Consider the following 12850-nt stretch of genomic DNA (forward strand, 5'->3'; position numbering starts at 1 on the left):
TTGTGGCAGCCCCCTTAAGTTGTGCGTTTGAGGACTTGGCGTCACTTCTAGCAGCTAACAGAATGTCAGCTACTGAGGCTGTACAGAAGGCCTGGAAGAAGAGTCAGCAGCTGTGGACTATGATCATCTATGCTGGAGGAGTTCACTTGATAAATTACATTAGTTTCAGGAGCAATAAACAGCTGCTCCAGAAAGAATGGGATAGGTAAGGTCTCAGGTTAGGACTAAGGGGATCAGTGGCAGTGCCAGGAGTTGCCTTGTTGAATTTAGAACATATTTCACACATGTATATTTTATTAAGTACATTGCTTATGCCTCTGTATGCAAGTAACAAAAAGCCTCAAGTTACGGAGTACTTCATATGTCAATGCCATTTTCCACACCACATTTGCAGTTATAAATGCTTAAGTGTGCTGTCAAAAAGCAAGGCAGCTCCATGCAGCTTGTATACTATGAAGTGGTTACCTGTTATTTCTCCCTTCCTTACAGCCCAAGGAATAACTAGATCAAAGGGCTTAAATCCCACACCATTCATGTCACCAACAGGAATGTACGGTTCTTCTGTGACCTAAAGAAAACAAGGAGCTGTCATTTTATGGGGACAGAGTAAGTATAGAACAGCTAGTGTTTGCTTACAGTACAAAGAGGAGACTGATCTATGTGCAGTGCACAAAATTTGCACTAAGTACTGTAGAGATGAATCAACTACAGAATTTTGCCCAACTAGACAGCTGCCCAGTTAAGCATCCCCTAATATCCATTAGCTTAATATTGGCCCACCTGCCAAATAGTCAAATAAAAGATTTTCAGCAAGTTTAAGATAAAAATTGCACATAAGTGAAGAAAATGAAAGACAAAATTTAGCACACACAAGACGCAAAATGGTTCCATCTGAGAGAAGAGTTTTAGTTGCTCAAGGCCTGGAACAAAGTTTTTTTTTTTTTTTTTAGAATGGTAGATTGATTGCAATGTAAGCAGCAGCAAATTTTTGCCTGAAGAAATACAAGTTTCACAATGCAGTTTTAGACAAGACACTGTTCGCCATTTTACTGGGAAAACGTTGCTTGAAGTTATACTGCAAGGTTGAATTTGTTAAGTTACACAGAAATAGAAGCAATAAATGGACACTGTTCCTCTTCATGTTTGAGAGTTTGGAGAGTCCCTTTAAGCAGCAAAGAAAACAGATCTGCATGAAGTCTGAATCCCAAAATACATTTGATCAGCTAGAAAGCTATGAACAAATGACCAGAAAGACCAAGCAGTCCCAAGCAGCAGGTTGTCATTTCTGAAATGGAATGTGAAGAAGAGTAAAAAATTGTGTACCCAGGGATGGAATCCAGGGGGACATGCGCTTACTGGCTCCTGCGACATGACTGCAACTTCGTCTGCATCCGTAGCCTGGTTAGTGGCAAACGCAGGTTAATTGGATGTCAAGTGCGGAGGAATTAATACTTTGAGTACATAACACTTAAGGGGTTTCACTTTATAGACATTTCCCCATCCCAAAAGTTTCCTCCCAGTTCTCTAGTGGCACCTCACCAGGAGGGAGACATTCAACTGCAGGATCTGACTGAGCATCCTTGATTAAGGATAGCTACTTAGTTAATGGATTCTCATGATGCATGTTCTGGGATGGTGACTTCAGTGGAAAAGAACCATATTGGGTGTCATTAAGTCTCCCTTCCACCCCCCCCCCCCCCACCACCCCTCCCACACAGACAGGATGACTGGCAGACTCAAGTCATTCCTACTTAAAGCAACAACAGAAATCCAGAGTATCACATTAGGCCAGAACACTTCAGCTGGTGGTATGCCACTGCTCTTGCTTTGCCCATTTACTTCATTGCAGATCCCTTAAGTGAAGCAACGCACTGGGAATTTACACAAAAATGAAAAGGTCTATTTAGAGAGACAGCTATTGCTCATTGGTATTGAACACCAAAACCCACACATCAGACTTCCTAATGTACGGATGCATTTGTAAGTAGCAAATCTGACTGCTTCTGGAACATGCTCATTGACCTCAAGAGACGCTTCTGGTGGAATGTTTTGAGTGGCTGTGAAGAGTCACTTCAAGGAAGGGTCTTCAGGGGCTACAGTAGCTATCTGCTGAGAGTTAGCTAGCATAAATCACCAAAGTGCACAGCTTTGAAGGGCAACACTGGTAAATCATGCTGTGAAGTCAAGACACGCAGTGATGCAACTGGATTAAAAATGGCTGGCTATAGGTACAATCACTATTGGCTGAGCTTTCTAAGCCTTTCAGCCCAATGCCACAGAGTGGTTTAGTGATGAGGGGAGTCTGACGCAACACCTGTTGCTATAACAAGACTTGTTTTTCATAATACTGGGAAGAAGTGTTGAGACATGTTCTGCTCTACAGTATAGGAACACCACCCACCAGTATTTAGGCACTGAAACAGTGTCGTTAGTAACCCATGAGTGGGATTTTTATCCCATGAAAGCTTATGCCCAAATAAATCTGTTAGTCTTTAAGGTGCCACCGGACTCCTTGTTTTTGTGGACACAGACTAACACTGCTACCCCTCTGATACTTGTGTAGTCAAGAGCCTCCTTCACCTAACCTGGTCTTTAGATTTGTTATGCTCACATAAGATCATGCTGTGCTCAGAGCTGTTTTTTCAAGCCAAGCTTTGTACTCAGCTTTAAAAAAGCCCACAACCCTATCTACTGCCAAGGGCTTCTTAGGTAATTTCAACTCAAGGCCTCTCAGCTGTGTCTGAAACCTCCTTAAATAACAGGCAAAATAAGGTCTAGCATGCCCGTATATATGGGCACATGCTAGGAAAAAAAAAAAAGAGTGAGATCTGACTTTAGATTAGAGAAGTCATTTAGCGGGCAGTTGTGGGGGGGGGGGAAGAGAGAAAGTGTTTGGAAGAGTAAGCACAGTATGTTCTACTACAGGTTATTTAAAAGATCATTCTTATTTGGGATGAAGTTACAAATTATTACTAACTGACAAGTCAGACATGATGCACATGTAGCAAAATGTAAAGCTAAGGTAATGGGACTTTTAAACCCGAGACTACGGCCACTGACACGAATTCTTAAAGACATCTAAAGTAGAGATGAAAGCTCTGAAAGTGAAGATAAAAATCTTCTGTCCAAAAGACCATCCTTGTACCATGTCCATCACCATAGTATCACACACCCAATTGTACTGTGAAATGTAAATATTTGTATGTACACAAGTAATGCATGTTCAAATATCTTCTGCCAGACTATTTGAGAACTACCAAACAAAATGTGAAGTATGGCTGAGGGAAGTGGTTATAAAAACTTACCATTACAGTGAAGGGGCTGTTTGGAATATCCACTCCACCAAAGCGGACATAAATCACATAGGTTCCTGGTTTAGCAGCAGTGTAGAAGATGTCATAAGTCCCATCCTCATTTTCAATAACATCTGCCTCAGCTTCTGTACCCTCTGGTGTCAGGACTGTGCATGTCACTTTACCTTTCCCTGCAGATTTAGCATCTACTACAAACCCAACTTCCTCACCAGTCTTCACAGTGGATGCAATTCCAGGCCCTAGAAAGCAGTTTTGATTACAGAAAGTGTTAACGGTTTTACCAGTTTTTTCTAAGAAATAGGATGATTTGCTTCAATCAAACTAAACAGACATGCCCCCTGTGAAAACATTAAGGCCATAAGAGAAACAGTAACATGGTCACCGGACCAGTTTTATGGTGTGGTACAAGTGTATTTTTTGCTTACATATTCATGTGTTTCAGGAATTATTTTTCAGCTGCAAGAGCCAATTTTTAATCTTATTCAGCTCAGTCAGGTGGGCTGGGTGAGGATAAAATAAAATAAAGCTTGAGGGAGAAAGCTGATGGACACTTACATTTAAGAAAGCAACCTATCACTTTTAATCCTTTTTCAGGAGACTGTTTCATATATGGATCCAACTGGCATTTTGCCTCTTTGTACTACCTAACCTAGTCACTAAACTAAATGCCCTGAGTGAAATAAGACTCATTCCTTAGTATGGGCTAAGGCAAGATACTCTAGCAATGAAATGGATTAGCAATTACAACCGACATGTTTCTTTCTTCTCTGACTCTGCCAAGAAGTGCCTCTTAAGAGGGATCATATTGAAACCCTTTCTGTATTAGTTTCATTTGTTTTTGGGACACTCCCAGGAATACACAGCAATCAAGTATAACCCAGTTTTAAATACATGATTTTTAAGTCAGTGATGAGAAATGTGAAGTGTAAGATTTACAGTACATTTAGGACATCTGCTTTGGAATGCAAACAATGGCATTCATCACTGAAGAGAGCAATTTGTTCACATTTAAGTACCAAAAGGCTCACAGCTTTGGTCATTTAATATAGATCAGCAGCATTTGAGTGTTTCTATGGATGCCACAGATAAGCATCAAATTTGTTTTAAGGACATTTATTTTAAGGACAGTGATTGAAGTGGACATCTGAGAAACTGTTGCAATTCAAGGCTTTAGCAGTTAGTGCTGCTCTCAGCAACACTGAATAATTTTCACTAGATCAGAAAGTGGTATGAGGACATTAAGCCAAACGTTCTCGCCCCCTGCCCCCGAATTTTGATTTGAGATCCCTGCAGTGCTATTTCTTCATTTGTGATAAGAATCTAGTTATTTTAGAAGCTTGAAATGTCTCAACTGTCAAAAATACTAACTTTAGAAAGTGACAGTTAAACTTTATAAAAACTTTGAGTTAGTACCAGGTTAAGTCAAAACATTATCTAAAAATCCTTAGGGGTGTGTAGATGTAGATTAGATTTACATTAAATTCAGCAATGAAGTCAGTTTTTACTTACCAGCCAATATCCAAGTTCAAGATTCTATGCTTTTCCTGTAACTGTCATCAAAACCTGAAATAGAGCTCTGTGCGTGTTCACTACAGGAATTTAAGTCCTATAAACTGGCAGTTCGGAAGCCTCTGATCATTAAATTCAGTTTTACAGATTCTGAATTCAGAGAAAGGACTACTTCTCTGTCCAGGACCTAACACGATGGGCTTTGGGTGCTACTGTAATCCTGGGGGGGGAGGCGGAGGGGGGAGTGTCATAGCTGTTACCTTATAGCACAAGTGCTCTTCTCACTTCGACTGAAGCTGGTTTCTGTACATTTAGCTCTGCTAGAATTTGCATGCTGAGCTAGCATGTGAAGTGAGGTCTTAAATCACACCCTCTTACCCTGCATAGATGTTTAAGCTCTGAGTGAGACTCATTTATGCCAATGCAAGTTTCAAACTTCACCTGACTATTCTACAGTCAAAGATCTGGCTTACCTCCGTGCAAGAGAGTTTCATCTTAATCCACAAAAAGGCATCATCCCTAAGAGATGATCTTAGGGAAGTCAATTCTGTCAGAATAGTGTTCTATGAGAATCTATGTTGGGACCTGCAGGTAACTGTACCTACTATAAAGGCAGTTACTTCATTTTTACTTTTGCAGTCTTTTCAGACAAGGTCATTACAAAAGCTTTTTGTAGCTTGGCTAGAAATATTCATGTTTTTTTTTAAAAAAAGGGTAAGAATATACCAAGTACTTCGGAACACAGCAGACTTGCCACATACCTGTGGCCAAACACTTGCTTGCATCCCCTGCTGGCGACGCACGGATTCGGTAAGGAGAAGATGGGATGTCATCCCCACCATATTTAACACCAATCATATATCGGCCTGTCTTGTCTGGGACGTACGTTACAGCATAAGTGCCATCCTTGTTGTCATGAACATCAGCTCTCTTTGGTTTGCCTTCTTGGTCCTGAGGGGCACAAGTGAAATATTAAGGAAGTGTCCTCTCACGAGTTACACATTTAATGTAAGGCTTTCTTAAGAAGTTGGATAGAAGTGTTCAGGCCACAATTTTTACGTTTAGAACTACGCCTGCATGTTCTTAAACTCGGAAGAGTTAGTACCTAAACTGGTTTAGTATACAGATCAAACAAGGACTAGCACCAAAACATGACATTTTAAGTGGAAAATTAAACAGGTATCAGAAGCTATACTGCACAACTATCACGGTCTTTTTATTTGCAGACAAGTATTCGCCAACACCTGTTAATAGCATCCAGCACTCCAATGCTTAATCCAACCCCACCCAAGACAGTTTCCAATACAACCCTTCAGGTCCTTTTTAGGATTTTTCAGCATACCCCATAAGAATCCTACACATCACCCCCTGCATACAAGAGTCAATTCAAATGTTGCGAAAACTAGTTATGCAACATCTTATTTTCAGGATACTTGTACACTCAGCATATCACCTTGTGGTTACAAGACACAAGGCTATATTAATGCAAATTGCCCTATAATTCAACTAGATACTTCAGGAAGCATCTCATTTCCAGCACCTGTCCAGACTATGGTTCATGTAGCTTGACTTCTCATTATCCATTTCTCTAGGTCTGAAGTCTCAGAATGGATGGGTTCAAATAATTTTTACATACTTCGTGTTAAACAAGTTTTGCTAACAGCTGTCAGGCAAAAGCACTGAGCCTATTTAAGCTTTCATCTGAAGAGATTGGTCTTGTAAACTTTGCTGTTTGCCCCATGCCCAGGTCAAAAACATTACATTATTCTAGTCAACTACCATTACTACAATAGATATTCAAAAAGTGTTACAAGAACTGAGGAGCTGCTTAGACTTGCTGGTCTGCATAGTAATGAAGCTGAGGCATGCACAAGTTTCACATCTAAAACCAAGGTCAATGCTGCACAAGATTGCTTCTAACAAAGCTGTTCCAAACAGCTACAAAGCATGAAGTGAGCTTCCAGAAAACCCCACCTGGTTCCCCTCATACTAAAGTTGCAGATCGCATCTAAGTCTATGACCTAAATGGTTCATATTTTAACACCTTAAAGCACTTGGACATCTTGGGTACAAGGAGTTATGCCTTGCTCCTTTAGTCTATGGGCTTGTCTACACTACCAAGTTTTGACAAAACTTGGTCAACACCCAAAAGTCGACAGACAAATCACCAAAGGGTGTTCACACTTGCTCCCTCTGAGAGTTCATATCCATATTGGGGACACCATCATGGATGGGTGAGCAATGCACAGTGGGTATGTATCCCACAGTGCAGTGTTGTGGGAAGGAAAAGCTGATTGCTGCACATCTTGGCAGTCTCTCCGAATTCTCCCACAGCCCCCTAGAGCAGCATCACGAGTAGCTCTGTGAGCTCTCCGTGCTGAGGAATGGCAAAGCAGCACAGCAGTTTGTCCCCCTCCCCTTGCAGCTAGGGTGACCAGATGTCCTGATTTTATAGGGACAGTCCTGATTTTTGGGACTTTTATAAAGGCTCTTGTTACCCCCACCCCATCCTGATTTTTAACACTTGCGGTCTGGTCACCCTACCTGCAGCAGCAGGCAGAGTGCTGCTATGTTCCTAGTGCAGGACAGAACAGGAGCATTCCAATGATTTGCTCTGTGTTTATTCCCCAAATGGAGCAGCACACAGATGCTTCCTGGACGGGGAGGGGTGCATGCCTGCAGGGCAGCAGAGATCAAAATATTGAGCAGAGCAATCAGGGCAGGCATTGTGGGATACTGGCGGAAGACAGGTCTGTGACAAAAACCATCAGCAGTGTCTACACTGGCTCTTTGTCGACAAAGAAGGGAGGGGGAAAAAGACAAGTCTCTCAAACCTGGGCGTTTTTCACAACGAAAGTCCCATTGTTGTGTGTACCCTCTTGCTGTTGTGTCGCCAAAACTGCCTTTTGCCAGTGTAGACAAGGCCTAGATCAGATGAGTGAATGGAAGTAGAACACCCAAAAGTCATGACTGAGAGTGTACAAAGGATGTTTATGAGAAGAGTAACTGAGTACACAGCCACCTTCAATAAGACTAGCCTATGCAGTGCCAAGCACACTTCACTGTTACAGAATTTTATCTGGCAAACTACTGCAAATTGGGAGGTTATGTATTTGCTACATGTTACGGATACTGTTAACAGCAGAATTACAAACCAAGCAACTTCATTATGTGGTATGACTTTTGGCTTCATGAACCCTGCAAAGACCATGAAATGGAAGATAGGATAGAGACTGCAAAATGGAGAAAGACTACCATGTCTAAAACCATTTACTCCAGCCCTGGTCAGCAAACTTTACTAGCTCACTGCACAAAGAGCAATTTTGCCCAAGCCACAGTTGTCTTACCACAAACCCCCACCCCCCCAAACACACACCTTATCAGATACTTGGGGGAACAAACTGGTCCTTGCAGCAATAGCAAAACTTGTCAGACCTGCCAGTTACAGATGTATCAGTTTAAAGAGCTCGTAAATTTAGCAGCCGGAATAGGACCATTTGATTAGTTTATCATCCAACGCAACTGCAACAAGCAGAGGTGCAAGACCGTGGCCTTGCTGGGTCAGGTAAGTAGGAAGGCATTTCCTTTTAAATTTAAGGTTTTGATTATAGTCTGCAACAGGAAACTTGATTTGTTTTCTTCCTTGTAGTATCAGCATGTTTGATCTTTGGAGAAAGAGCAGAAAAACTAGAAGTTTTTATACAACACAACCGGTCATTAAATGCTTAGCCAGCCTTAATTTTCAGTTGTTTGAAGTTTAGGGATTAACACCCTGAAGTACATTTCCCAAGCAATAGCTGAATTTGAGTTGATGTTTCAGCCAGAGCACACCCTTCAAGGACTCCAGGTATTTCAGGGTGTGGCAACTGATAAGATGTAAGGAGTAGACTTTAAACCAGCTTACTCCCACTCAGGAACAGAGTGTGTTTGGATAAAGAAGATTAACAATGATTTACCGTTATCTGGATGGACAGAAGCCCCTCTCCTGCATCTTTAGCATCAACAGCAAATTCCACAGGTAAACTGGCTGGAACTCCATAGGAGCTGAGACCTGGTCCACTTGCAGTCACTTTACTGGCATCATACGTAGGAAGCACTTTTACCTTGAAAGGACTTGTTACAGGGGAACAAATTTGTTTAAGTCATCATTTGTTAGGCTTTACAGTAGGTACTACCACTATTCACGACAACACTTAAGCATATATTTCCTGAATTGGGACCCAAGACTAATCTAGATACTAGTTTAAGGCAACAACATTAAATGGAGCTGCTGTAGCTTAAGAGTTCGCTTTTATACTGGCATGCACATGCCATTGCATAATCTCTTCCTTCCCATTTCTCCCAAGTACTAGGAGACAAGAATCCAACAATACAAGATTAACCAGAGGCCACCTCAGAACCTTGCGGCGTTGTAGTCTGGGGAATATAGACATCACTTCTCAAGCCTAACACCAAGTTTAAAAATGCAGACTGGGTCTTGGGATCAACATCCAGAAAACCCCTCTTTTTAACTACACTGACTTAGGAGGAAGCATAGGCATTTAAAGCAGTCAGTTAAAGTTACGAAGGCTAGGACTATTCAGAACATGAACTCTGCGGTGAAGTGCTATTTAGGTAGGTGGCTTGTTCTGGAAAAATGGATGCTTTGTTAGCTTACCTGCGAGGAATCTCTTCATCTCCATATTTGACAGAGATTGCGTATGGGCCCTCCTGCATAGGTGTGTATGTTACTGTGTGAGTGCCATCTCCGTTGTCAACTACATTAACAGGCTCCACCATTCCTAAAAACAGAAACAGGTCACTTGTTCAACAGCACTAGTCAAACCCATCCTATTGGAACAGCAGGATTGCATTAGCAGTTTTGTCGCTCCAAGCTTGAAGTGCTGTTGATTTAAACCCTTAAAACAGATCTCGCATATAAGCCTCTGAGAACAACTGCACAGATTGTTTCCACCATTTTATGTTGATGAGCCATGGATCAGAGATAACCAGCATCCATCACCACCAGCCTTTTAGGATATTTGCTGACTAAACTGGCAATAGCCATCAGCAAAAGCCAATAGAACACTTCTAATTGCCCTTAACCTACTTTTCAAGACCATTCTGGCTCTCTCTAGACCACAACACTCCTCAAGTGTATCTGAAGAGCTTTACAAAAAGGGAAGGTGATAGCGGTCTCAGCTGTCAGTCACTGATAAGATTACACACTGTCACTGGAATACACTGCAAGCAGAGTCCAGTTCTAAAGCATGTTAGTACAAGACAGTGATTTTAGTCTCATGCTCCCTCAGTGCATCTGGAAAAAAGTTTTACTGCCCAACAGAGAGATCATTTACACTAAAACAAATGTTTAAGGAAAGTAGGTGGTCCAAAGCAGCTTCATTTTAAGATGCAGGAAATCCTAAAATGACTGGAAACCATTGTTTCAAGTCTTCCACGGCAGTTGCAGCAAATTTCTTAGCATGCAGTTAATCAGTTCAAATCATACATTTCAAGACAAGCTATACTTAGAATTGCAGTAATGCTTTAATATAAATTTAGTAATTCAGCAGCTATTAGGGAAGTTTAGTTGCCATGCAAAGCCTTTAAAGCAAGTTATTTTTACAACTGATTTTTGCTTTTGGCAGAAGGATTTGTGCATATAGGCTGTCAGCAGTTAGTGAAAAATGCAAACCTGTCTCGTTAGCTTCCCCCTTTGGGTCACCTTTAAAGAACTCTGAAATCGCTTTCAATGGACTGCGCCATGACTGGGAATCCGTTTCATCAGCTAGAATTAGATAATGGTTATTTGAAGAGCACTCATGTTTACAGAGTTATGGCTCATCTTTCCTTATGAAACCAGAGATCAGAGGCTTGTGGTGTCAGCAGAAAGATCAGGCCAGAGGTGTCCCAAACAAGATAACCCCTCCTAAGGAAATTCTTCTAGCACCATGAATCCTATATATTGATACATTTGACTTAAGCTCTATGAGTTAGTAATAGCAGTGTCTGCTTTTCAGTAACATGTGGGTCATAGCTGTATTTAGTCAAGCTGTGCAGGCTTCTCACGAAGCTTCCTACTGAAAGAGCAATCTTCCATTTTAAAAAGGGGAGTTTGGTATGCCCAGCATGCTTGTCTTGCCTTTTTTGACCAAAGAGGAGCAATCCTAAAGGGTAGGGGAGAAATAAATTGCAATCCCAGGTACCAGTAGCTAAATCTAAGGGGTGGTATAGTTCAAGACAAAACCTCTTCAGTTGAACTGGCATGTGTTCTGTCTGTGGACCTATTTGGCAGACTGGATTTGTATAGTAGAGGCACCATGAACTAAAATGCAGTCCTAACGTTACACAGATCAGGGCACTGATTTAGTTTCTTTGCCTCAGGGAGTTTTGACGTTTGCCAAAAGCCATCTCACTTGACAGATATGATTGTTCATGAAGCTAACGTGCAGTACAACTCAGGTTGGGGCTTTATGGGGACAAAGATGCATTTCTCACCCTCCCAAAGGCAGGGGAAGATTGATACATTGCTTTAATAGGCCTGAATCTCACCCCACCTTAATATTTACCTCCTGAAATGTCATCTCTTTTAGGAGGAAGCCCATTCATTGTAGCCCCTCAGTTTCTTCCAAAGTTTAAGACTGAAGATCTATTTAAAGCTAATGTACTGCTAAAGTTACCCAGGAGAGCACAATTCTAGTATTTATGGAACAAGTCTGTCAATAGGGCTAGTCATTAGTCATCTCCACAAGAGAGTTAGGTACTCACAGGCCCAGATCAATAATGTGCACTCTGCACTTTCACAGCACCCCCATCTCAAGCTCCCCCCCACAGATTTGGGTGAGTGGTGGCCAAATCTGTGTGGCACTGAAGCAGCAATGCTACTTACTCAAATGTGGCCCATGCCACACAAGAGCAGGGTGGGTGATAGGAGTGGTGAGCTGGGGACATTGGCAAGTAGCTAGGAAGGTCCTGGACAAGCAAGATGTCTCCCCCTCTCCCCCCCCACCCCCACTATGCACATCCCAGCAGTGCTGTCAGGATAAATGGGGCTGGTGGAGGGTTGATTGAGTATACATGGGGTAGAAGTGCTTTGCTTAGCTGCTCCCATTTAAACTGCCTGGGGCTAGCAGCAGCAGCTGGAACACCGCTAGAACAGGGTCACAACAACACTGCTCAGGTTTGGCCTGACTGTCCTAACAGCAGCCAGGCCAAGTTTGAGTGAAGGCACCACCTCCCTCCACCCCACAGTGCACAAGGCCCCCTCAATTCTTTAATCCAGCACTGCCTGTAAGATACAAAGGTAGACGTATCAAAGTAGGATAATGCTAAGGTCCTTACCTCTGGGTCCTGCCACCATAACTTCAAGAGGTGCTATTCCAGCCTTACTGGTGTCCACAGTAAAGGACTGTGGGATTTTGGCTCGAACTGCTGTTCCAAGACCTGTACCTGCAACCTTTACCTTGTATGGGTCAACAACATCTTTTACAGGAACTTTAAATGGACTGCCTGTAAAACAGAAGTGCAGAAAATTGGCAGTTTTAAGGGTTTAAGAAGTAAATGCAAGCTCACTGTAGCCTCCTGCCACTATCTTTTGCACCCCCAGTATCCTACAGTATTTCCTTACAACATTAGGGGTAGAGATGATTGCTTTTTATCTTCAGGTGTAGCAAAAAAACTAAATATGCACTTCAGTTTGACAAAGGCTCCGAAGGGCAGTTGTGGAATCCCCCCCATCATTGGCGGTTAAGAATAGGTTGGACAAACCTGTCAAGGATGGTCTAGGTTTACTTGGTCCTGCCTAAGCACAGGGGCTGGACTATATGACCTTTCAACTTCACTACACATCTGTAAATCTGACTATAAGAATGGAACACTATCTTCGAAACCAGTTCTGAATTTGAGGATAATCAGTTTTGGGGTGGAGCATTTTGAAGTTATGGTCACTTTTGATCAAGCAAAGTATTCAGGTCAAGTGCTCCAAAAAGTCTTTAAAAAAGGTGAGTAAGTCAGGTTTCAAGGCTCTATAATTGAGAGGTTGTTTCCAA

The 12850-nt window shown here is 42.0% G+C and overlaps 1 protein-coding gene across 5 annotated transcripts in view; it reads right to left on the minus strand.

Moving 5' to 3' along the window:
- The window catches only part of FLNB (filamin B), a 138172-nt gene that overhangs the window by 25427 nt on the left and 99895 nt on the right, over window positions 1-12850 (minus strand). For 2 of the 5 annotated variants that reach the window (XM_034777873.1, XM_034777874.1), the window contains exons 26-33: window positions 12144-12311; window positions 10498-10590; window positions 9481-9604; window positions 8780-8936; window positions 5585-5774; window positions 3306-3553; window positions 1324-1398; window positions 466-568 (exon numbers count right to left, since the gene is read on the minus strand). In XM_034777873.1, coding sequence (XP_034633764.1) covers window positions 466-568; window positions 1324-1398; window positions 3306-3553; window positions 5585-5774; window positions 8780-8936; window positions 9481-9604; window positions 10498-10590; window positions 12144-12311 — 1158 coding nt within the window. The remainder of the gene's footprint in view (window positions 1-465; window positions 569-1323; window positions 1399-3305; window positions 3554-5584; window positions 5775-8779; window positions 8937-9480; window positions 9605-10497; window positions 10591-12143; window positions 12312-12850) is intronic. The other 3 variants (XM_034777876.1, XM_034777875.1, XM_034777877.1) reach the window with 3 other exon arrangements.

Source organism: Trachemys scripta, chromosome 7, assembly GCF_013100865.1.
Source record: "Trachemys scripta elegans isolate TJP31775 chromosome 7, CAS_Tse_1.0, whole genome shotgun sequence".
Classification (NCBI taxonomy): domain Eukaryota; kingdom Metazoa; phylum Chordata; order Testudines; family Emydidae; genus Trachemys; species Trachemys scripta.